Source organism: Carcharodon carcharias, chromosome 15 (assembly GCF_017639515.1).
Source record: "Carcharodon carcharias isolate sCarCar2 chromosome 15, sCarCar2.pri, whole genome shotgun sequence".
Taxonomy (NCBI): Eukaryota; Metazoa; Chordata; class Chondrichthyes; order Lamniformes; family Lamnidae; genus Carcharodon; species Carcharodon carcharias.
The window spans coordinates 26,414,545-26,439,746 of NC_054481.1; the positions used below are offsets into that span (position 1 = coordinate 26,414,545).

A 25,202-nucleotide genomic window follows, 5' to 3' on the forward strand; every position below is an offset into this window, starting at 1 on the left:
GAAAGGCAGGCACAGCAACCCTGTGGATCCCACACATCCTGCACCTGTGGTTAGCTGGTTTTGGTCAGGAACAGACCAGTGAGAAGGACCTCCTACTAGCCCACTCTACCTCTGGATCATGTACCGAGGTGAGAAAGCTCAAAGCTTAGAGCTGAAGTGAAGCCAGATATCTAAGAGCAGTCCCTTTAAAAGACAACCTCTCAGACAAATGGTAAATGGTGTGCTCCAGGCTGCTGTGCACTTCAAATAATTTTTATGCAATCATCTAAAAATGCCCTGGTTTAGTTCTCTGTTCTCATCTGACAGTTTTAGGACCTCACCTGTAATTCTACCTTTTCTCCTTAGACATTAAGCAGCCCAGGAGGAAGACTATCCGTTCTATCATGATGCTACAACATTTCTAGTGACACTTGTTCAAGAATGATTTCACCAGAAACAGTAACTTCTCATGTTTACTGTGTTATAGGCTTATCAAACAGAAGGAGGAGGCTCGCATGCTCAGTTTATATCAAGCTTGATTCGGAACAGCCCATGGATATGAGATACAGCACAAGGTGTAGTGTGCAAGGGCTGGATCTTGTAGGGATTAGAGGTTTGAGCTCCTTAACTACCTGTACCAAAAGTTATTTACCCTTATCCCTTATAAGTTAGAAAACTCAAATTAAATATTCAAATAAAACACAAATAAAAATACATATGGAAAGAAAACACCTCATTCATTTAAAAAAACAGATTTGTTGCCCGATCTTCCAAGTGAGCTGGCACAAGCATTGGTCCATGGCACCCTCCTTTCTACAAACTCTTTTGATTCTAGATAAAACCTTTCATATCATTGTCCACTTTGGCCAATATTAGGTCCACAATTACAATTGTTTGCCTCTGTGGTGTCCATTAGCATCACAAGCCATTGATCGTCTGCCATACAATTTCCTTTCCAACTGAAAACTGTTCTTTGTAAAAGCAAAGACTCTAGTGTCATCAGAACATTTGCTGAAAGTCCAGGAAGGCACTGTACGGGTTCCTTTTCAGTAATTGGCACAGGTTGAGAGCTTTGTAGAAGGTCCAGGTCACCTCTTTTGGAGTAGAAGCCCTCCTATTGGTCAATTGGTGGATTGACACTGCCAGCACGGAGAAACTTGGTAAAACGAAAAGTAACCCTACTTTGAGAAGATTCAATAGACTGAAGTCCAACACTAGGATGGCTCTCAATGGTCTGTTTGGAAGGTGTGAAGTTGATGGGTGGAGAGGATGTGGTGTCCCTGATTTGGCCTCTTCTAGCTTCATGCTCGGATGGAGTCTTCCTTGGGGGGGATACGATGGTGGCGGTGGCGGAGGGGGCGCAAGGGTGGGCTGGTGCCATTGCCATCGCCCTGGTTGTCAGGAGGTGGGGACAGGCTGGGCACCGATGGGTGTTCCTTGGTCATGCACAGGATGGTGGAGGTGAGGGACTTGATGTAGTTCTTAGCCAGGGTGAGGGTCTCAATCTTGGAGAGTTTCCTGTCTGCCTCCACATGGGGGATGACCTCCCTCAGCGCCTGGAAGGCATTGTTGAGATTGTGCATGCGCTGGCGCTCGCGCTCGTTGCTCTCGATCCGGCGCAGGTTGCGCTCACGCGCGCTGGGCGCGCCCCCGCGGCGCCGGCTGCCCGCGCCCCCGCTGCTGTCACCGGCCCCGCTCACCGGGCAGCCGTCGTGCCCGCGCACCCCGCGCAGCCGCGGGCGCCTGTTCCGCACCTGGCAACAGGTGTCGCGCTTGCTGCAGGTGGCCTCGGCCCCCAGGTGCAGCTCCATCTCCGGGCAGCCTCCTCCTCCACCGCCACTGAACCTGCCTTTCATGCCGGAGGAAGATGAAGACGAGGGGAAAGGCAGCTTGGATTTCATCCTCTCAATCTCTGCTCCTTTACGCCACTTCTCCGTCGAAGATGCATCGTCTGTGCGGCTGGCGGAAACTGCCCAAAACGCAGAACCTGCCACAAAAATAATACAGAATAAATGCAAATTGGTGCCTATTGCAAAGCAAAACCTTAGAAACAGAAAAGTCAACCATTTGAAGTTTAAAATCACTATTAACCTGTCTTTCTCCAGACAACATAAGAACATTTAGCAAATCCAGATTATTGGCAGGATCAACAACCCCAGTATAATCAGGACTGCATTTTAAAATTATTAAAATATTATTTCTTAGCTCTAAAATTCTGCATTACGCCCCACTGCTAAGACATTACTCTAACTTCAAATTATATTTCGATGATTACTTGGAATGCAAAACCTAACTCGCACCTTATATTTCCATTTAAATCTAATTTAAACGTATTTGAAATATAATTCTATACTTGTTCCCGTAACGATTCAACAGCAACAGTTAAAAAGCAGAGTTTAAAAGGTTCAAAGCAATTAAAGAACAGGTGCAGAAACAAGAAAACCGGCAATTATAATCAACAATATCTGGGTCTAAATACATCTTTTAACACACTGTAGATGGCTGAAAAAAATGTTTTTACACACCTGCGATAAAGATGGGTACTATGGATGAAAGATACCAAGAAATAATAAAACAAAATGTGAATGGACTGGGATCGGTTAACAAGATCGTCTGCTCCGCAGGCTCGGTTTTGTACACGTACGCGTTTAACCTCTTCCAATGAGAGAGCTGAGGGGTGGATTCCCACTACACAAACAGGATCCGAGTTCCTCCTGAGTGACTCCAGTCCAGATCAGCCACCCTGCAACTGTGCTGTCAGCTTCGGCTCAGTAAGGGCTCCAAGCTCCTGTATGTTCCAAGTTTTCGACATAACTCACTTGCCACTTCAGGGTTGGTTTAATTCAAGAGTTAAACCCAGCTCTGCCTTCTCAGGTGAACATGACAGATCACACAATCCCATCTGAAACTTGGGGGTTTTACAGCAACTGTCTTTGCACCAGATCTATTTCATCTCACTCTCTCGATATAAAACCTTCTATTCCTTTCTTCCTCAGATGTTTATCCTTGGGGGAACCATAAATGCATCCATGTCATTCAACCCAACTACTCTATATGGTAGCAAGTTCCACATTCTCACCACATTATATAAATACATTTCTCCTGAATTCCCTATTGGATTTATTAGTGACTATCTTATTTATAGTCCTGGTTTGATTTTCCCACAAATGGAAACCCCTTAAAAATTTTGAAAATCAACATCCGGTCACTGCTATAATTAAAGCAAAATACTGCAGATGCTGGAAATCTGAAACAAAACAGAAAATGCTGGAAAAACTCGGCAGGTCTAAAATCATCTGTGGAGACAAAAAAAAGTTAACTTTTCGATTCCGTATGATTTCTTTACTCTGAAGAAGAGTCATACAGACTCAAAATGTTAACTGTGCTTTTTACCTTCACAGATGCTGTTAGACCTACTGAGTTTTTCCAGCATTTTCTATTTTTGTTTCAGGTCACTGCTAACCCTGTCCAGCCTTTTCCTGATGTAGCAATCCTTCTAAAGCAATTTTTTTCTGCAATTTCTGTTAGTGCCATGTCTGAAGATCTAGGCAAGATACCTGGACTCATAGTGGCAGTTAGCACAGCTTGGCAAGGAGGTCAGCTGGATCTGATCGACAGGACTTCAGCACTGCAACCTAGATGTTGTCAGAGCACACAACCTTTTGTGTCCACTGTGCTCAGCCACTTCTTCAGTGAAGCCCCAAAACATTAAGCTGAGAGCCCAATCCTGGTTCAATGGGGAACACAAAAAGGCTTGCCAAGAGGCAACAGGCACACCCTAGTGTATGAGGCACCAACATCATTAAGATGGCTCAGAGAGAAGACCTTGGCTTCATGTCCCACTTCAGGGACTCAAGCACAAGATCTAGGCTGATGCTCCAGTGCAGTACCGTGGGAGTGGTGCACTGTCATACGGTGTCATCTTTTGGATGAGATGTTAAACAGAGGCCCCAATTGCCATCTCAGGTGAACACAATAGATCCATTGGCACTATTCGAAGAAGAGCAGGGGAGTTCTCCCCAACATCCTGGGACCACTTTTATCCCTCAACCAACATCATTAAAACAGATTATCTGGTCATTTATCTCATTGTTGTTTAAGACCTTGCTCTGTGCAAATTGGGTGCTGTCCTACAGAACAGTGATTGCAATTCAAAAGGCCTTAATTAACTGTAAAGCACTTTGGGACATCCTGGGGTCATGAAAGGTGCTTTGTATGTGCAAGTCTTTCTTTATAACAGGGGACAATGGTGGTGTAGTGGTAATGTCACTGGGCCAGAAATCCAGAAAACCCAGGCTTTTGCTCTGGGAATATGGGTTCTAAATCCCCACTGTGGTAGCTGATTGAATTTGAATTCAATTAATAAATAATGAATTGAAAGCTAGTCTCAGTAATAGTGACCATGAAACCATTATCATAAAAAAACATCTAGTTCACTAATGTTTTTCCTTTAGGGAAGATTATCTGCCATCCTTTCCTGGTCTGGCCTACAACCCACAGCAATGTAGCTGCCTCTTAACTGCCCCCTGAAATGACTTAGCAAGCTGCTCAGTTCAAGGGCAATTAGGGATGAGCACAAATGTTGGCCTTGCCAGCAGCACCCACATCCAATGAAAAATAAATAAAAACAACACATGACTATGTACAAGCCGCAGAAGTAAATGGAAAAGAGCTACAGCGGGAATGTTAAATGTAAATATTTATTTGGTAGATAGCACAGGACATGGACAATTGAGGCTTTCAACTCTATCTTTCAATAAAAGAGTCCCTGAATATTTCTAGTGAAAAGGGCCAATGCTAAATCTTGCAATACATTTGGAGAGAGGAGGGGGCAGATGGCAGGAAAGGGAAGCAGCAGGGGCGAGTGTTTGAATTCTATTAGTATATGGCTTCTCCTGGCCAAAGCTGCTTATTAGCAAATCCAAACAAGATCCGATCCCAGGAGCAGACTAGAAAATCTTGCTGGGTCACAATGTTGGACACATTTCACTAGTGGTACAAATACTTCCAATAGCTATATCACTTCCCCTACCATTGCTGCTTTTCTTTTCTCTCCCCTCCCATCCCCCAGCCCAACGTTTGGAGTCTGTGTTCTAATGAAATAACAGAGTCATTATCACATTTAATCTGTACAGGGTACTCACTTTTTTGTATATCATCTGCAAATTTTGTCACTATGCCCCCTGTATATTGCTCCTTCCTCACCACAGGTGCACACCATTGAATTTCAGAGAATATCACAGTATTTTAGCACAGAAATAGGCCATTCAACCCACATGGCCTATGCTAGTGTTTATATTCTAGTCTCCTCCCAGCCCTCTTCAATTAACCCTATCAGCATATCCTTCAGTTCCTTTCTTCTTCATGGACTTATCCACTGTCCTTTAAATGCAGCTTTGCTATTCATCTCCCTGTGCTAGCAAGTTTCACATTCCAACTATACTCAAAGTGAAGAAGCTTCTCCTGATTTCCTGTTTCGATTTATTAGTGATCACTTTGCATTTATGGCTCCTAATTTTGTTCTCCCCAACTGGAAATGTCTCTATGCCTACCCAATCAAACCCTTTCATAATTTTAAAGACTTGTCCTCAGCTCACCCTTCTCTTTTGAAGAGAAAAGAGCCCCAACAGACCATTTGCTGAAGCCTGTTTTCTTGGCTGGATTTTGACTTGGATTTTACACAGTAGCCCCCCATCTGGGAAGTACCTAGAACCACTGCAAATGTGTTTAAAATACATATCTAAAGCAAAGAACTGCACCAAAGAATTTCCAAAACCTGTGAAAAACAAAAATTCTATGGACTTTCTTTTCACTAGCAATGGTGGCATATCACAACTACTGCTAAGTTTTGGATATGGGTGGTGTAAGAAATGGTTTTAAAAAAGTATCACTGAGGACACCTGAGGTATGGAATTATGTTATGGTGCAATTATATGTCAATCTAAGTTATTTTCCCAATCCATAGCGAAGGAAGAAATCTATCATTGCAACCATTTCTTCCATGCAAGATTATTTAAACTTCAGAGGGATACTTGTACTTATTTATCATCCAACATCCCTACATTCGCCCACTTAGCTATAAATAGTCCTTGGGTCACAAAGGAGAGGGAGGTAGAGAATGGTAGTTAATGTGGTGGGAGAGGTGGATCTCTTTACCCATATTTTTTTCCTCGTTCATTATTATTTATTTTGCCTAACATTTGCATATCTATGAATCATCATCATCATCCAAATCGAGGGTATCTACCCCTAAGCCCTAGAAGTCTCAGGCAAGGATGTGGCATTCTCATAATCTACATATGAGCAGATTTAGGAGGAGGGGATGGTGCAGTGGTATTGTTGCTGGACTAGTGATCCAGAGACCCAGAGTAATGCTTTGGGGGCCAGGGTTTGAAACCTGCCACGGCAAATGGGGTGGAATTTGAATCCAGCAAAAATCTAGCCATCCATGCAGATGTAATGCCCTTCAGAAATCTGCTTACCTGGCCTGGTCTACATGTAAATGGCCTAGCAAGCCACTCAGTTGTAACAAATCGCTACAAAGTCACAAAAAAGGAATGAAACCGGATGGACCACCTGGTGTCAACCTAGGCATTAGAAATGACAATGGCAATCTCAGCCCTGCTGACCTTGCTAAGTCCTCCTTACTAACATCTGGGGGCTGGTACCAAAATTGGGAGAGCTGTCTCACAGACTAGTCAAGCAACAGCCTGACATAGTTATCCTCATGGAATCATACCTTACAGATAATGTCCTAGACATCACCATCCCTGGGTATGTCCTGTCTCACCACCCATGTACTGCCCTCCCTCAGCTGATGAATCAGTGCTCCTCCATGTTGAACACCACTTGGAGGTGCAGAATGTACTCTGGGTGTGGACTTCAATGTCCATCACCAAGTGTGGCTCAGTAGCACCACTACTGGCTGAGTCCTAAAGGACAGAGCTGCTAGACTGGTTCTGTGGCAGATGGTGAGGGAAAAACATACTTGACCTCATCCTCACCAGCCTGCCTGTCACAGATGCATCTGCCCATGACAGTATCGGTAGGGGTGACCACCGCACAGTCGGTATGGAGACGAAGTTCTGACTTCACATTGAGGATACCCTCCAGCGTGTTGTGCGGCACTACCACTGTGCTAAATGGAATAGATTTCAAACAGATTTAGCAGCTCAAGACTAGGCATCCATGAGGTGCTGTGGATCATCATCAGCAGCAGAATTGTACTTGAACACAATCTGTAACCTCATGGCCTGGCATATCCCCCACTCTACCATTACCACCAAGCCAGGGGATCAATCCTGGTTCAATCAGGAGGGCATGCCAGGAGCAGCACCAGGCACAGCTAAAAATGAGGTGTCAACCTGGTGAAGTTATAACACAGGACTACTTGCTTGCCAAGCAGCATAAGCAGCAAGTGATAGACAGAGCTGAGTGATCCCACAACCCACAGATCAGATCTAAGCTCTGCAGTCCTGTCATATCCAATTGTGAGTGATGATGGACAATTAAACAACTCACTAGAGGAGGCTTCAAAAATACCCCCATCCTCAATGATGGAAGAGTCCAGCACATCAGTGCAGATAAGGCTGAAGCATTCGCAACAATCTTCAGCCAGAAGTGCTGAGTGGATGATCTGTTTCGGCCTACTCCCGAGGTCTCCAGCATCACAGATGTCAGTCTCCAGCCAATTCGATTCACTCCATGTGATATCAAGAAATGGCTGAAAGCATTGGATACTGCAAAGGTTATAGGCTCTGACAATATCCCAACAATAGTACTGAAGACTTGTGCTCCAGAACTTGCTGCACCCCTAGCCAAGTTGTTCCAGGACAGCTACAACACTGGCATCTACCCGGCTATGTGGAAACTTGCCCAGGTATATTGTGTACACAAAAAGCAACCCCTCCAATTACCGCCTTATCAGTCTACTCTCCATCATCAGTAAAGTAATGGAAGGGGTCATCGACAGTGCTATCAAGCGGCACTTGTTTCCCAATAACCTGCTCACTGACGCTCAGTTTGGCTTCCGCCAGGGCCACTCAACTCCTGACCTCATTACAGCTTTGGTTCAAACATGGACAAAAGAGCTGAACACCCGAGGTGAGGTGAGAGTGACTGACCTTGACATCAAGGCAGCATTTGACCGAGTGTGGCATTAAGGAGCCCCAGCAAAACTGGATTCAGTGGGAATCGGGGGGAAACTCTCCGCTGGTTGGAGTGATACCTAGCACAAAGGAAGATGGTTGTGGTTGTTCGAAGTCAGTCATCTCAGTTCCAGGACATCACTGCAGGAGTTCCTCAGGGTAGTGACCTCGGCCCAACCATCTTTAGCTGCTTCATCAATGACCTTCCTTCCATCATAAGGTCAGAAGTGGGGATGTTCACTATGATTGCTCAGTGTTCAGCACCATTTATACCTCCTCAGATACTGAAGCAGTTTACCTCCAAATGCAGCAAGACCTGGACAATATCTAGGCTTGGGCTGACGTGGCAAGTAACATTTGTGCCACATAAGCGTCAGGCAATGACCATCTCCAACAAGAGAGAATCCAACCATCGCCCCTTGATGTTCAATGGCATTACCATCACTGAATCCCCCACTATCAACATCCTGGAGGTTACCATTGACCAGAAACTGAACTGGACTAGCCATATAAATACTGTGGCTACAAGAGCAGGTCAGAGGCTAGAAATAGTGTAATGAGTAACCCACGTCTTGACTCCCCAAAGCCTGTCCACCATCTACAAGGCACATGTCAAGAATGTGATGGAATACTCTCCACTTGCCTGCATGAGTGCAGCTCCTGCAACACCCAAAAAGCTTGACACCATCCAGGACAAAGCAGCCCACTTGATTGGCACCACATCCACAAACATTCACTCCCTCCACCAGTAGCACACAGTAGCAGCAGTGTGTACCATCTACAAGATGCACTGCAGGAATTCCTCCAGGCTCCTGAGACAGCACCTTCCAAACCCACGAACACTACCATTTAGAAGGACAAGGGCAGCAGGTACATGGGAACACTACCACCTGGAAGTTCCCCTCCAAGCCACTCACCATCTTGACTTGGAAATATATCGCCGTTCCTTCACTCTCGCTGGGTCAAAATCCTGGAATTCCCTTCCTAAGAGCACTGTGGGTGTACCCACACCACAGGGACTGCAGCAGTTCAAGAAGGCAGCTCACCACCACATTCTCAAGGGCAACTAGGGATGGGCAATAAATGCTGGCCTAGCCAGTGAAGCCCACATTCCATGAACGAATAAAAATAAGATCTCGGTGTATGGTAGTTTGCTGAGAAGACAACAGCATTGTCCTTGCACGTTATTACCTTTTTGCATGAACAACGTACAAGCTCCATTATACTTCCTGGTGCCGGAGGAAGTGTCATCCAGTCGATGACAAGTGCATCATTTTCTAGTTGCCACCCATGGTCCTTAAGAAATGGGATTTCTGGAACGTTCTGAAGACATTGTATTGCAGGCTAATAATTGGCACGCTGTATATGTTTGTACAATGATTTTTTGCTGGTGGCAAGCAGCTCTCTGCATTACTTCCTGTCCTGAATATTTGACATTTGGCCTATTTCACATCTCAACATCCAATCTGCCCATAGAGTTCACAAGCATATGTCTCTAGTTCTTCACATAGAGACTGCAGAGTTTCAAATGATGTCCCTAACTTCTCAAATGTTGCACAGAACTCTTTGTTGGTGATCAGGACTTTCGCTGACTTCACCTTTCCCATTCCATACAGAGCCACTCACTGAATCACATCCTGAAAAAGAGTGAAACACAATGAAAACAGCACACACATCTCTACAAAGTGATGATCAAACAGCAATGATCAATTGCAGTTTTTTCCTCTTCCTATGCAAAAGTAGATCTTAGCATTAATGCCCTTGCGCAATGTCAAGCACAGTACAAAAGCAGTTTTTATGACAACATGCTCACTGGAACTGGCTGTAAATCACTGAAGCAGTAGTCGTTTGTCAGCTTGCTCTTGGTTGGAGAACAGCACTGGGATTGGTACCAACTCCAGATCTGTTTTGCTGTCATTCTGATGAAAAGCACAACACTTCTATGTTCAACAAAGAATGCTCTGTCATCTATGATCTCTCTTGTAGACATGCACCATCTTTCAGAGAGGAGCTGGAGCAGATTTTCCTTGTCATTGCAAGACAAAATGTTGTCCACTGTTTTGCGATTTTCTGGCCAGGAGATAAAACTTTGGTGATTTGCGTTCCTCCAACTGATCTCCATTCCCTTTGACCACTCTTGATGCTGTTGTCTTGTATGTGTCCAGAACAAAGTAATCACTCTTGATATATCCACCTTCGCTTGTCTCACGAGAATTTTCAATGATTGGTCAGCAAATTGTCCGAACGTTGATTGTGGTTTCATGATTTGAATCGATGCCTTAGCATCCCACACCCATGTTGTACCACTTGGAATTATATCAATGGAAGGGGGTGGGTTGACTGGCCCCTCAAGAAAGTGCAAGAGCTTTACTTACTTTGCGTTGATGAGGGTTGTTTCATCATGATTAGCTACATGCAAAGGTAACATTCCCACCATATAAACCAGCATCTCATTGGTGTCCACTTTTCTCACTATTCCAACAACTAATAGTCTGGCAAGTAAGTTTCAATCTGCTTTCAGAGCAATCTCCCCACATCCTACTTTGGTTATTGTACATTGTCCTATGTCCTTGAAAGTCTTCAGTTTCATCTTCTTGACAGGGTCATGAAAGCTGACATTTGGGGTTGTAGTTGCTTCTAACTAAAAGTCATGACTGCTTCCTTTCCTTTGGCCTCTGTAAGGGCATTGACTACAGGTGCTGGTGCAACTTGGCCTGAGCTAATGTGATACAATTGAACTATCTCCAAGGAAGGATCAAAAGGATTAACCATATCTTGAATGGTGTCCATGACAATCCTCACATCCGTTTCATTATGCTCCTTTCTTATCTTGTCCAAGTTAATGTGAGATCTTGTTGACATTCTGTGACCAGCTATGCCTTCACAGTCTCTGCTTATAGGAGCCCTCATGCTGTTACCAGGTCCATCTTTGTACGGTTTCCTTATTGAGAGTAAATCCTGTCAAACCTCCCTTTGTCTTGGAGTCATGACTGGCTGTCAGTTCAATAACACCTGAGCAAACTGATGGAGCCATGGGCTGACAAGTCTCTGGGTCTGACTTCATTCTACGGTCTCAAAAGAGGTGGCTAATGAGGCAGTGTTGGTGTTAAATTTCCAAAATTCCCAAGATTTGGGAAAGGTTCCATCAGACTGGAATGTAGCAAATATATTTCCTCTCTTCAAGAAGGGAGGCAGAAAACAGGAAACTATAGGCCAGTTAGCTTGACTTCTGTCATGGGGAAGGTGTTCAAGTCAATCATTAAGGAAGTTATAGCTGGGCAGAAAAACTCAAGGTAATTGGGAAAAGTCAACATGGTTTTGTGAAAGGGAAATCATGCTTAACTAATTTATTGGAGTTCTTTGAAGCAACATGCTCTGTGGATAGAGGGGAACCTGTAGACATGCTGTACTTGGATTTTCAGAAGGCATTTGATAAGGTGCCACATCAAAGGTTGTTGCAGAAAATTAAAATGCATGGTGCAGTGGGTAACATATTAGCATGGATAGAAGTTTGGTCGGTTGGCAGAAAACAGAGAGTATGCATAAATGGGTCTTTTTCCAATTGGCAGGATGTGACAAGTGGAGTCCAGCAGGGGTCTGTGCTGGGTCTCAACTTTTTATAATTTATATAATAACTTAGATTAAGGGAGTGAAGGCATGGTAGCTAAATTTGCAGATGACACAAAGATAGGTAGGAAAGTGTGTTGTGAAGAGGACATAAGGAGTTTGAAGACAGATAGGTTGACTGAGTGGGCAAAAAATCTGGCAATGGAGTATAATGTGGGAAAATGTGAAGTTATTCACTTTGGCAGGAAGAATAAAAAATGCAGAGTAACTGAAAAATGACTGCAGAATCCTGAGCTGCAGAGGTATCTAGGTATTCTAGTGCATGAGTCACAAAAAGTTAGAATGCAGGTATAGCAAGTAATTAAGTTTGTTAATGGAATGCTATCCTTTATTACAAGAGGAATTGAACATAAAAGTAAGAGTCGTAGAGGTCTACAGCACAGAAAAAGGCCCTTCAGCCCATCGAGTCTGCGCCAGTCAAACAAGTACCTAACTATTCTAATCCCATTTTCCAGCACTAGGCCCATAGCCTTGTATGCCATGGCATCGCAAGTGCACATCCAAATACTTCTTAAATATTATGAGGTTTTCAGCCTCAACCACCCTTTCAGGCAGTGAGTTCCAGATTCCCATCATCCTCTGGGTGAAAAATTTCTTCTTCACATCCCCTCTAAAGCTCCTACCTCTTACCTTAAATCTATGCTCCCTGGTTATTGATCCCTCCACCAAGGGGAAAAGTTCCTTCCTGTCTACCCTATCTGTGCCCCTCATAATTTTATACCCCTCAATCATGTCCCCCCTCAATCTCCTCTGCTCCAGGGAAAATAACCCCAGTCTATCCAATCTCTTAACTAAAACTCTACAGCCCAGGCAACATACTGGTAAATCTCCTCTGCACACTCTCTAGTGCAATCACATCCTTCCTATAATGCGGATTCCAGAACTGCACTCAAAACTCTAGCTGTGACCTGACCAACGTTTTAAACAGTTCCAGCATAACCTCCCTGCTCTTATATTCTATGCCTTGGCTAATAAAGGCAAGTATCCCATATACCTTCTTATCCACCTTATCTACCTGTCCAGCTACCTTAAGGGACCAGTGGACATGCACACCAAGGTCCCTCTGATCCTCGGTACTTCCCAGGGTCCTACCATTCATCGTGCCTTGTTTGTCCTGCCCAAGTGCATCACCTCACACTTTACTGTGCTGTAACACTTGTTATGCTTCAGTTATACAGGGCATTGGTGAGGACCGCACCTTAAACTGTGTGCAGTTTTGGCCTCCTTATTTAAGGATGGATGTAAATGCATTAGAGATGATTCAGACGAGGTTTACTAGACTAATACCTGGAATGAGCAGGTTGTCTAACGAGGAAAGGTTGGGCAGTCTGGACTCGTTTCCACTGGAGTTTAGAAGAATGAGAGTGACTTTATTGAAGTATATATAAGGTTCTGAACATCTTGACAAGGTGGATGTGGAAAAGATGTTTGCCCTTGTGGGCAAGGCCAGAACTAGGAGACACTATTTTAAAATTAAGGGTCACCCTTTTAAGACAGAGATGAGGAGAATTTTTTCTCTCAAAGGGTCATGCAACTTTGGAACACTGCCTCAGAAGGGAGTGGAGGCAGGGTTGTTGTATGTTTTTAAGTTGGAGATAGATAGATTCCCTTGCCAAACAAGAATCTAAAGTTGTCAGGGGAACATGGAAATGTGGAATTCAAAACACAAGCAGATTAGCCATGTTCATATTGGATGGTGGAGCAGGTTCCAGGGGCCGAATGGCCTACTTCTGCTTCTATTTCGTATGTTCTTAACATATTATCTGAGAGAAGCCAAACTCTTATTGTATCTGGGCAACAAACTGTCTTGGCTGCAACTCCGTATTGATATAGGATGACTTTACTTCAAGCTGCATGTAAAGTCAAAGTGCTGAAAGATGCCTGGCATTGTTGACTCATTCATAAGTGAAGAGCCATGGCAGCATGGAGCGAAGACGAAGATCCTAGCTGGCTACCCTGGTTGCTCAGATAAGTATCAGCAATTCTGCCATATTGATGCATCTGCTCAAGAACTGAAAAGTCACGCTATTTTTGCTATAAACAAAGTTGTTGTAGCAACTAATGAGTGTCTAAGTTGAGGATGTCACTGAAATCATCTTTGGGGATGGCAGTCTGAAGTTCAACTGCTTGATTGTAAATTAGGTCTTGCTCATCATCTGGTAGAGTGTTGACGTAAGCCTGCCATCTTGATCTCTGTTGTGCTTCTCATACAATCTTGAGAGTACTAACACTACTGTCTTAATGATGGCCACTTATAACACCATTGACAAAACCTGCCACAACCAGTTCAGACTCATTGACAATGTCCTGAAGGTTGGGAAATGCAAATCATTTCCCTATGCAAGATATAAATGCCATTGCAGCATGAAATCCACCCCCTCCACCCCTAACCGCGAAGAATAAGTCTCGGCATGAAGAGGGTATGCCTCCAATGAATCCTCTGGGCCTTCACATAAATGTTCTGGTCCATTACTACAATAAGCTTATCCAGTCTGAGTCTGAGCAATATTGATACTTTGTGTTCACTGTACTGAGCTCAGTAGGGCTGGCAATGGACTTGGAGGTAGCCAATTATGCTGGGTTTTTATGCAGAAATTTCATGATTCATAACAATATTTTCTACAAAATGCTCACTTTCTGAAGATGGAACATTGATTTTTGTGATAAGTAGTCCCTAAACTAATAATGGTGCGAATTTGAAGCATTTCCAAGAAGGAGACTACAAAGAAACCGAGAGTTTCGGCCCATGGTTGACAGCCTTTTCAGCTTTTCCTGACTGGGTTCTAGTACCATCCTGCCAAATGTTTTCGCACCTTGTCCTGCGCCTCGTTGTACCTTTCTTTAAAATATGGGGATTGGAAATATGCACAGTATTTCAAGTGTGGTCCAACCAAAGTTTGATGCAGCTTTAATATGGTTTCACTGCTTTTCAATTCTACTGGTAGAACTGAAACATTTGTCAGGAATGTGTACTTACAAAATGTGTACTTTCAACAGGTAACATTCGGTTAAGTGCTGCTAGTTGGTTCTTGAGTTACAGGAGATGGTCCACTTTAACTATGGAATAAAAACATAACAGAATACCTCAACATGTAACAACCTCTCTTACATATAATGGTTCAAGTTGAACTACCTTAAGCTTATGCTGTAGGTGTAAGAAGATGTACTTCAATAGTGCACCACTGAAATATAATTTGGTAACTCATATTACAAATTCATGAATAACCAGTGCTTGTTATAGTCAAGATCTTTCCACTATTATTCTAGGGATTTGCTTCCGTGTTTCAAGAGTGTCTCGGTCACCAAGAAATTAGATCTGGTAAATTGGGAGTTCCATATTATTTCCTACAGTACTGGGATTTCATTAATGTGGATCAAAATGGTCTCATATATAAAAAGATTTTACAAGTTAACAATGTTTATTTACTTACCTGACATCTTATCACAAACAATGGCCCATGTAATTCTAGGTCAAAGCACGTCAGCAATGCAAATATTCCTTATGTCCTATAATTGACAATTTATGGGTTGTTGCTTTAAGAATAATTTTGGCAGAATACCTGCAATTTTATGTTCATTCTTACCCAAAATGAACCCTCAGAAGGTTAACAGAATTTTGATGCTACATCCTCTAAAAAGAATGCTTCAACAGTAAGTGCATAAAACAGAAAGTGCGTTGTAACCACCCATTCCCCAAATCAAATTTTGGCTCATCTATTTGCCAGGAAAATGACAGGCAAAGCTACTTTGCATGTCAATTTATACAACAGCAGCATTTAAAGCTGCTTTATTACCAAAGCAAGTTTTGAACTCACAAAACCAGTTTTAGCAACACCGAGCACATCCTGAATGATTTCAGGCAGATAGCTTGTGTATTGATCAAATTTACCTCACCAATTGAAATGCAGCTGCAGTAGTCTAAACATTACAAATGAAGCCGTCTTCTCATGTTGTTAGCCTGTCTGACTAGTTTATGGATATGTCATGAAGACAGTAACAATGATCTAATCATTAAATTGGAAGGCAAAATTTAAAACATCTGGAACAAGATGAAAAAAGACAAGTTGAACGAAGTTAAGTATGTAAATTAATTCATTTGACTTTATTTTGAATATTAAATATCCATAGTGCATTTAAATTACAAACAATTTATCGAATTACACTATGCATGGAAATCAAAATAAAAATATTACATATCAAAATGTACATATTTCATGGACAGTGACCTGATTTCTTTTTTCATTAACTGATATGTAATCAATAATTTCATAATATATTTTTATTAAATTACAAAAGGAAACCTTGTACCTATGACTTTGTTACATCATCTCCCATTTACAGACAGAATTAAACACTTATATACATCCAGTACCATCAAACATTAAGTTACACTTCTCAAATGTGCAAGGTAAAGCAATACATTGAACAAAATAATCTGGTATTTTCATCAATGATTTAAGTAGATCCAAAATAATGTAGAACAGGCTATTGCTGACAAAAAAATATACACAACTTTAGACTTTAAGTGAGATGGGATGGGGTGGGGGATAGTGTTTCACTATGTACAAATAATTTTCAAGCATGAACCCCTGCAGGAAAGTATTTTTTAAAGGAACATGCAGTTTTTGATCATTTAGGCACATTCCAATGGCTCATGTTTACAGAATTAGTCAGACCACATAAAGGACCATACTGCATTGTTCAATCGAAAATATCTTAGATGTGTGCAGTAACACGGCAAAACCTTCTGCATGCTGGAACCTATATTTGCACTTAATTTTAATATGTTAGCAACAATTTATCCTGGTCATCTTCAGCACTGTATTCTGAAAACTTTCAGTACTGTTGGAGGTGGGACCAAGTGAACATTTATTTAAAAAAAAAACAAAAACAGCCCAAAAGCTGTACTGTTCTGAACAACTCAAAGTAACTGGAACCTGGAAGTGAGGTTAAAATTCATGGTGCGTGGCACCAAATAAAGCTACTGCACACACAGCAAGAAAAATCATTGCACTAGTGCTTATTTGTCAGCTCTTCTGCCTGCCAAAGAGCTTGGTGTGGTGGTCTGTTTGATAACCATATCACCACTGGATGGAGGGCAATATTAAAAAGATCACATCATCCCTACTTGCACGATGCTTTTTTGCCACTTAAGCATCTCACCAAAAAAAGTAACTAACCGTCTGACTGACTAGCAATGGAAATAAGCATGGAACGGGTACTGACTGCCACTATGAGGGAACAAAGAAAAATGTTATAATTTTACTTAGCATAAAGAATAGAGTTAAGCGTATTCCTCACCTTAACTGTGCCTTTATAAGGCAATGCGCTCTAGATTTCCATGAAATTGTGGGGACCCCCTGGGGCTAATATTTTTATACAAAACAGATGAGTTTGCATTACCTGTCCAAGGTCCAAATGTTTTTTTCCCCCTAAATTATTTCTACATTTGGTTGTGAAGAACTTGGGTTTATAAACAGACACATTTTTGAGTCACTGGAAAATATATATCGTGTACTTTTCACGAGAAACATGAAAATACTTTTTGCTTTGTACATTTTTCTCCAGTAATAGTTTGCAGCTGTCATGAGCTGTTAGATAACAAGAATTGTGTTCAAGGTTATGATATTGCACAGCTATTTGAAATTGGTGAAGTTACCAGTTTCAAAGTTAGAATTTGGCTAGTACCTCAGCAATGTAATGGGGTATTCCATCACAATATATATGCATGTACAAATGAGGTATAGTAGTATAATCCAAATTCAACAAGTGTTCCTCTCACTGTCAAATATATAGTCCATATGCTGTTTTCAAACTAATGAACTAACAAAGTATTCCTGACCAACACATGCCACGATGCACCCAATCTCAATACAAAGCTGTTATGCTTATCCCATCACCTGATGAACAAACTTTCCTAATTTTTACAAGGTCATCCTAGGGGGCAGTGCCCACAGTACTGGAAACACATGCAAGTACAAAATCAACATGCTATATTTTGTGTTTAAATTTAAAATATGTAAACAGTAACTTTTGAAGTGTTACAAGTTGTAACACAATTGAGGGATTGCGGTAATCATTTCTAGATAGTAAATATGACTTCCTTGGTAAACACACGGGACAGGAGATGATGTGCATCGGGGTCTGTTCTTAGGAGTATATGCTGCAATTTTTAGTACCCTTTCAACATGGCTTCTGCTTTGCCGAGGCACTAACTTGCAGTATAACTAGTCACAGCCAGTACATGGCCCCTAGACACTTTTTAAACTTAATATTTTAAAATATTTCAACAGTGTGGGACAGTCCCATGAGGAAAGGTGCACTGCAAATGAGTGAAAGTTAGAGATTTCTACTGGGTGAGAGAACTGCTTACTCCAACTCCCCAAGCTGTATTAACAGGATACTGTTTGACTGGAATTCATAACTCCAGCAACTGTTCCCTGACAGGTAGCTGAAGAAAAGGAGCAGCAATACTGATGAGGTGGAACAATTTCACAATTCATAGACTTCTTTTAAATATTACTTTAAAATTTAATGAACACGTGGACATTCCACATATAAAATGCTAACTTCTTCAAATCTTTTGCTGCTCCATTGTCCATGACACCTATGTACCATCAGTCACTGAACTGGACTGCTCAGGGCTTAACGGTACTGAAGTTGAAAATTATATCTCTTTAGAGCTGACATTTTAAGGGGTCATCCACTCTCCTTATCCTCTGATCTGGTCAAATCAGGGAGGAAAATCCTATAGATTTCATCATTGAAAATTCAGCAGTAGGATCTGGAGAACTTGCAATAACTTTACCACTAATTAAAAGACTAAATTCAAATTCCAGTTTCCCTTGATGTAATGCCTCCAATTTCTTTTATTTACTAATTCTGTCTGACAGTGTTCACTACCAATTAGTGGAGTTGGTGAATACACTAAATCAATAAATTCTCGTAAGCTTGGGTGAGAAGTTGCAGCACTTGCAATGATTTTCATTTCAGAGAGTCAGGGCCTGGTGAATCATCCCATCAGATAAAATGATGCCATGGCCATTTCCATATTGTTCAATTTAGATAGAAGCAGCTGTCCAGTCAAATAACTGTAACAGTTCAGGCAAAACGCATGCACTTGCTCTTTATTATCACCCACATATATTATGAGCGAACTAGTCAATCCAAATAGATATCACAGGGAAGTCTGCACATTTGATGAAGTTTCTGGGCCAAATATAATTTGTCTAACCTACTTTCTAGAAAACCACTTCTACAGGACAATTTTCAGTCCTGCATCTGTCACTGATGCTTTTGCAAACGAACAGCAGCCTTCTTTACATGATTTTATATGACTTTTTTATGGATTCTACAAAATGTCTTGATGGTGTTTGAAGCCCTTGGCTTGTTTCAGTTGTGAGGAGCCCTGTGCAAAAACTGTTTCACTGTGTCTTTCACTGGATTAATTTCTGGTTTTACAGATCCTACCAGCATTGCCCAGAAAGGCCTCAGAAATTGAATTTTGGGGACCAAAGGCCTTCTCAGATTATTAGAATTTCCACTGCAAATGCTGTCATTTTCCAATTCCATGGCAAAAATTGGGCCATAAAAAGTACTGACAGACCAGGACTGCAACTCACTGCAGTTCAAGTCCACTTTGATACTGAAAAAGATTTGTAAGCACTTTCTCTGATTCAAGTCTTCCAAGCAAGTTCTTAACTTCCCTTATGTACTAAATTGCAAATTCAACAATTGAGTTTGTCGTTAGATGAAATAGCTCCTTGGCTCCAAAGCAGTGCAAATCTATGAATAATCTGATGCGCCAGTGGACAGTCCATCCATCAGGTAATCCTAAGTGGATCCTGTCACAGGAAATCTGAACAGGTACCCTCTTCGTATTATGAGGGATTAAAGCGGAGACACTGAGGCACACTTCTGAGACATTTCCTTATCACCATGAACTCCACAGCTATCAATTCCCAAATAAGGATGTTAAAAGTGAAATAGCAACCTTGATAACTTCATAATTCGTGGTCTTGAAGATGCTCATGGTCCCTGGCTCAACTATCTTCACTCATTATTTTCCCTGCTAGCATGCCTTTGCTGGCTACTGTTCCACTGACATTCAGAAACAAACACAGCTTTCAGTGGTAAATCGCTCAGATGAGGAAATATTTGCTAAAAAATCAATGATAGCCATAAGACCAGGCAGAAGGAGATTTCAGCATCAATGCCTCAGGCTGATTTCTCATGACAGCAAGGCTTACTTGAGGTCAAAACCTACATTCAGCTCAATGCCCTGAAAATTCTAACCTCCCTGCTCTGAAATCATTCAATAGAAGGTGCAATTGGATTCCTCATTCTTCTTACACCTCACACTCTCTGACAGCAGGCTCTTGTTCCATTTTTACAAGACACTAGACTTCCGGAAGATGGGAGCGTTCCAGTTTAAAAAAAAGTGCTTTCTTCTCTGTGGTGGTATCCCACAAGGCTAGGTAGTTTGTTACATTCCCAGGGAGCAGGGATGGAGAATTAGAGAAGGAGAAACACTGAATGGATCCGTACTGCTATAAAAATACATGATTGCTGTGTTGAAACCCACAAGGATGCAGATTTGACCTGTAGCATATCCCCTGGGTTTGCTGACTGCAGCAGCAGTTGGCACACAGCTACCAACAGCAGAAGTGGACTGCAGTAAGGACTGCAGCAAAAGAACTTCTAATCATTAGTCAGTAACCCCCAGCTGGAAGTGCATGTGTGCATGCCTGAATACTGAGGAAAGGGCAGGGTCGACTGTGGTGGATCCCTCAGTGAATGACTTCCAATGCTTACCATTCACACGGCCAACCTGGGAGAGGTAATAATGGCAGGACACTACTAGCACAGCTTTACATCTTCACCATAGGAAAAGGAAGGAAATAAAATTGGAGGAGAAATAGAATAATAAATATTTTACCCGTTCACAATTCCAATACAGTTTTTCATTCTGGACACAAACTATTCCTTGTGACCATCAAAACTGTTTCTCATCAGTCAACAGGAAACACATTTTAACAATTAACAGGAAACTTAGCTGATTTTTCCTGTTGTAATCTCTAAATCTATCTGGTCAAAAATTAATCTATAGTAGTTCTGTCTGATTTTGTTTACAGAAGGGGCAAATTTAATCAATTTCTGTTTGAAGTAAAGCTGGGACTCCACCCACTAAACGGGCATTCATCGCTCTATTGGGACAGTCAGACCTTTTCTACTCTTCTCGAATGTTCACTCTTCTAAAGTCAACACTGTACCTGAAGCACTATTGATTTACCCAACCCAGTTTGTTACCTTGTGCCATACTTGTGTAACTATTTTGCTATATGTACGCCACGCTTAGCACAACATTTAGTCACTAATGGTTACACTACTTACGACACCATTACTCAGTCTCAATAGCTTTTTTAATATACAAACACCAACATCATAGAATTGGTGGAATGTGGATAAGGGTGCAGACACACGGAACATTACCATCTGCTGAAAGCCACCGGCTAGGGAAGATGGGCCATAGCTGGCCGTCTTGCCTGCAATATGGATACCAGTGACTTACAACAAAATAAAATTGCGAAAACCCCACTCACATGAGCCTCAGGGCAAATAGGAGCACTCAGAATTTTAAAACAATGTTTGAATTTTAGAAAGGTATAACTTATACTTACTGTATATACATTCAATTGCTACAATGTAAAGATACATCCCTAAAAATATTTGAGTTTCTTCAATTTCTGAAGGCTTGCCTATAGAAATGGTTAGTACACACAGCTGTGGGATGTTTGTTTCAAAACCAATTGCGTCATTTGTAGTGTTCAAAATGTAAGAAGAATTCAGCAGTGACATTGATTTCAGACAGTTGTTGGCTGGCTGACTGCAACCCTTTGCAAACTTCATTATTGCTGTGTATATATATATATATATATATATTGTGGTCAGTCTTAAGAGAATAGGTACGGTTATCAAAAAGCATATGAAATATTCATGCTGCTAAAAGTATGCATCTGAAAATGACAATCATAAAGCAATGTTTTAGGCATCCCATCCATATTCTTACTGGAATCTAAGACTGCCACACTAGACAGCAATATCTGAAATGGAGGTGATAGAGAGCTCAACGACAAAACCAGAGTACTATAAAATCACTGGATGCATTTTACATGAATAGCATAATGCAGATTCTGGAACAAAACCTCCTTTTAAACTCCAATACACCTTTTAGGAGGTAAAGAATGACATCTAGTTTATCATTTACTCTCTCTCTTACCTCTGAAAAAAGCAAGCATTTACTGGTTATAACACATTTTACAGAAAATTGCAGATTTTTTTTAAACTCTTCATTACAGTATTTTAAAGGGAACATAAATATTATCGAACAACTAACAATCCTATGTTCTGCCAAATTGAAATCATATATAAAGCTGTAAGGAATTCAACAGCAGACTGACAAGTGTTGTGTCCATGACAGCCTCAAGGTTTTTTCCCCAGACTTCTCTTAACCTGCCTTGATGTGACACTGACTACTGCCTTACAAGGATGCAATATCTTTAATATACCTTACAGAATTATTGAAACATTTTATACCTTTTTGTGAACTGACACATTTCATTTTCTTAGAAGAGGATTTGGTGATTCATCCATCTTATTTTAAATCTGAAATGGCTTGATCTGTCAAATTGTCTGACCATTAAAAAAATTGAAAATCAATGCACTCTTCTTTCCACGTTGTGTTTCAATCCTTTTCACCATCTTCACTGCTTCCTATCAGCAAAAGGATAAAAACAAATATTAGAGACTGCAGCATTATTAAGCTTCACCGGGGCAGTGAAGTGTTACTTATTACATGCAGGGTTGGAAGGTGCAGGAAAGAGGAAGTAAATTCATTACTTGCTTTTTTTAAAAAAAAAAGTTGTCAATTTTCATTAACCTTCATCCAGGGGAATACACTGTGCCACACGGTTATTTAAATCATTGCTTTTTTGCACAAAACTATGGCTTCATATTATTTTGTCTTGATCATCATCTATCTTCACACATCATGCATTATGGATCTAGACCCTTCACCAAGGCTCCTCAATGAAAAATCCTTAATAGCATGTTTCACCAGTCATGGGTGCTACCCATATACATCTGTGAAAATATGCACCAATGGCTGGGTGGAGGGAAGAGAAAGAGAGAAGCTTGTAGAGAATCTTTAATAGAACTTAAATGTGTTTTGGGTGCAAGTAGGCAATGATGCAGGGTGGGTGAGTGGGGTCTTGCTGACACACTTTATGTGGGCAAGGGGACCAAATGCCAAAGTGATGAAATTCTCAGTGCTAATGGGACTCACTAGTTTGTACATCACATGTTTCAGCCTGAGTGGCAGCTGGGAGGATTGACAAGAATTAGATTCAAAGTAAGTGGCTGCCAGAGACAAAAAAAATTATGGTTTTGACCTTGTTGACATCTGGCTGAAGAAATTTTGACTCATCAAGAATTTGATATCAGATGAACTTGATGTAACTGGTAGCAATACAAATCAGAGTAGATGTGGAAAATGACCCTTTCTGCTTTAAAAAAAAAATGGGTAGATAACTCTGGCTTATTTTTAATTTTAAAAACTCAATAAGGAGACAGAGATGAAATGCAGAGCTCCTAGGTCATTTTTTTTCACTGGCTGTTTTCCTACAGCAGATACTACACAGCTGGTACACTCAAATCCATGCAAGTGTTCTATTCACACTGTTGTGCCAATGTCACATAGCCTTGATATGCAAAAAGGATTTGTTATAAGCTGTACAGCTAAAAATTTGGCCAATGATTGTCCAATGTACAGACTCTCATGTAAGCCTCAATAAATGAGCATCTGCTCCAAAAGGCCCTGATGTAATGAAAAGCAGAGCATAGGAAGAGGCTATTCACCCCACTGTGCCTGTGCTGGCGCTTTTGAAAGAACTATCCAGTTAGTCCCACTCCCTGGCTCTTTCTACATAGTCCTGCAAATGTTTTCTTATCAAGCATTTATTCAATTCCCTTTCAAAAGTTACTACTGAATCTGGTTCCAACACCCTTTAGAGGGGTGCATTCCAAATCATAACACACTTGGGGAAAGAACAAACTTATTTCATCCCTGGTTCTTTTGACAATTTCCTTAAATTTATGCCCTCTGGTTACCAACTCTGCCGCAAGAAACAGTTTTCCCCCATTAGCTGTATAAAAACATCTCAAAATTTTGGTCACTACCATTAAATCTCCCCTTAGCCTTAGGTAAAAGCAAAATACTGCAGATGCTGGAAATCTGAAACAAAAACAAAAAATGCTGGAAAAACTCAGCCAGTCTACCAGCATCTGTGGAGAGAAAAACAGAGTTAATGTTTCGAATCCATATAACTCTTCTACAGAGTCTTGCTTGCGCTCGAACAGGGGAGAGACCTCATCCTGAATGAGACACAGCCAGAGTATGGGTATTGGCAATTTGGTGCACAGTGGGAATTAGGGGAAGAGATGCGCTTTGCAATTTTTTCTTTGCTATCCAACTTCTTAAATCTTCAGAGAGTGGTCTTGCCCTGCTGCAGCAGTAGAGGCTACAAGGGAAAGGAATGACTGGTAAGTAGTGGGTAAGGTCGGGTAAGTATTTACTACTTTTATCGCTTAGTTTAAGCTCTTTTTGTGGTTTATGATTTGTATATTCTGTAGTAACAAGGATCAGGAAAGAAGGGCCCTAGAGTAATTGATTTAAAAGGTTTAATTTAAAGGGATAAGTCATGGCAGGAGGGCTCAAAGCCGTGGTGTGCCCCTCGTGCTCCATGTGGGAAGCTGGGAGCATTTCCAGTGCCCGGGGCCAGCACGTGTGCAGGAAGTGTGTCCAGCTGCAGCTCCTGGAAGCTCGGGTTTCAGAGCTGGAACGGCGGCTGGGGCCACTGTGGAGCATCCACGGGTCTGAGAGCATTGTGGATAGTGCGTTTAGAGAGGTGGTCATACTGCAACTGAAGGGACTTGAGGAAGGAAGGGAATGGGTGACCACCAGGCAGTCCAAGAGAAACAAGCAGGTAGTTCAGGAGTCCCCTGGGGTCCTGCTTGCAAATCAGTGTTCCTTTTTGGAATTCCTCCAGGGAGTGCAGACAGAGCCAAGCTTCTGGCACCACAAGCAGCCTGTCTGTACAGGAGGAGAGGAAGAGCAATAGTAATTGGGGATTCTATAGTCAGGGGAACAGATAGGCGCTACTGTGGCTGTCAATGTGTCTCCAGGATGGTGTGTTGCCTCCCTGGTGCCAGGGTCTGGGATGTCACTGAACGGCTGCAGGGCATCCTGAAGGGGGAGGGTGATAAGGCAGAGGTCATGGTACATGTTGGTACCAATGACATAGGTAGAAAGAGGTCTTGCATCAAGAATTCAGGGAGTTAGGCAGCAGACTAAAAAGCAAGACCTCTCGGGTTGTAATCTCTGGATTACTC

General features: G+C 41.8%; 1 protein-coding gene across 3 annotated transcripts in view; it reads right to left on the reverse strand.

The window, feature by feature from the left end:
- Positions 1 to 1,809: 1,809 nt before the first annotated feature.
- lmtk2 (lemur tyrosine kinase 2) overlaps positions 1,810 to 25,202 on the reverse strand; it is a 127,270-nt gene continuing 103,877 nt past the window's right edge. For 2 of the 3 annotated variants that reach the window (XM_041206120.1, XM_041206119.1), the window contains exon 14: positions 15,833 to 22,526. In XM_041206120.1, coding sequence (XP_041062054.1) covers positions 22,498 to 22,526 — 29 coding nt within the window. In that variant the 3' untranslated portion in view covers positions 15,833 to 22,497. Of the gene's footprint in view, positions 1,967 to 14,730; positions 14,811 to 15,832; positions 22,527 to 25,202 lie in introns of those variants that run through there. The other variant, XR_005945281.1, reaches the window with a different exon arrangement.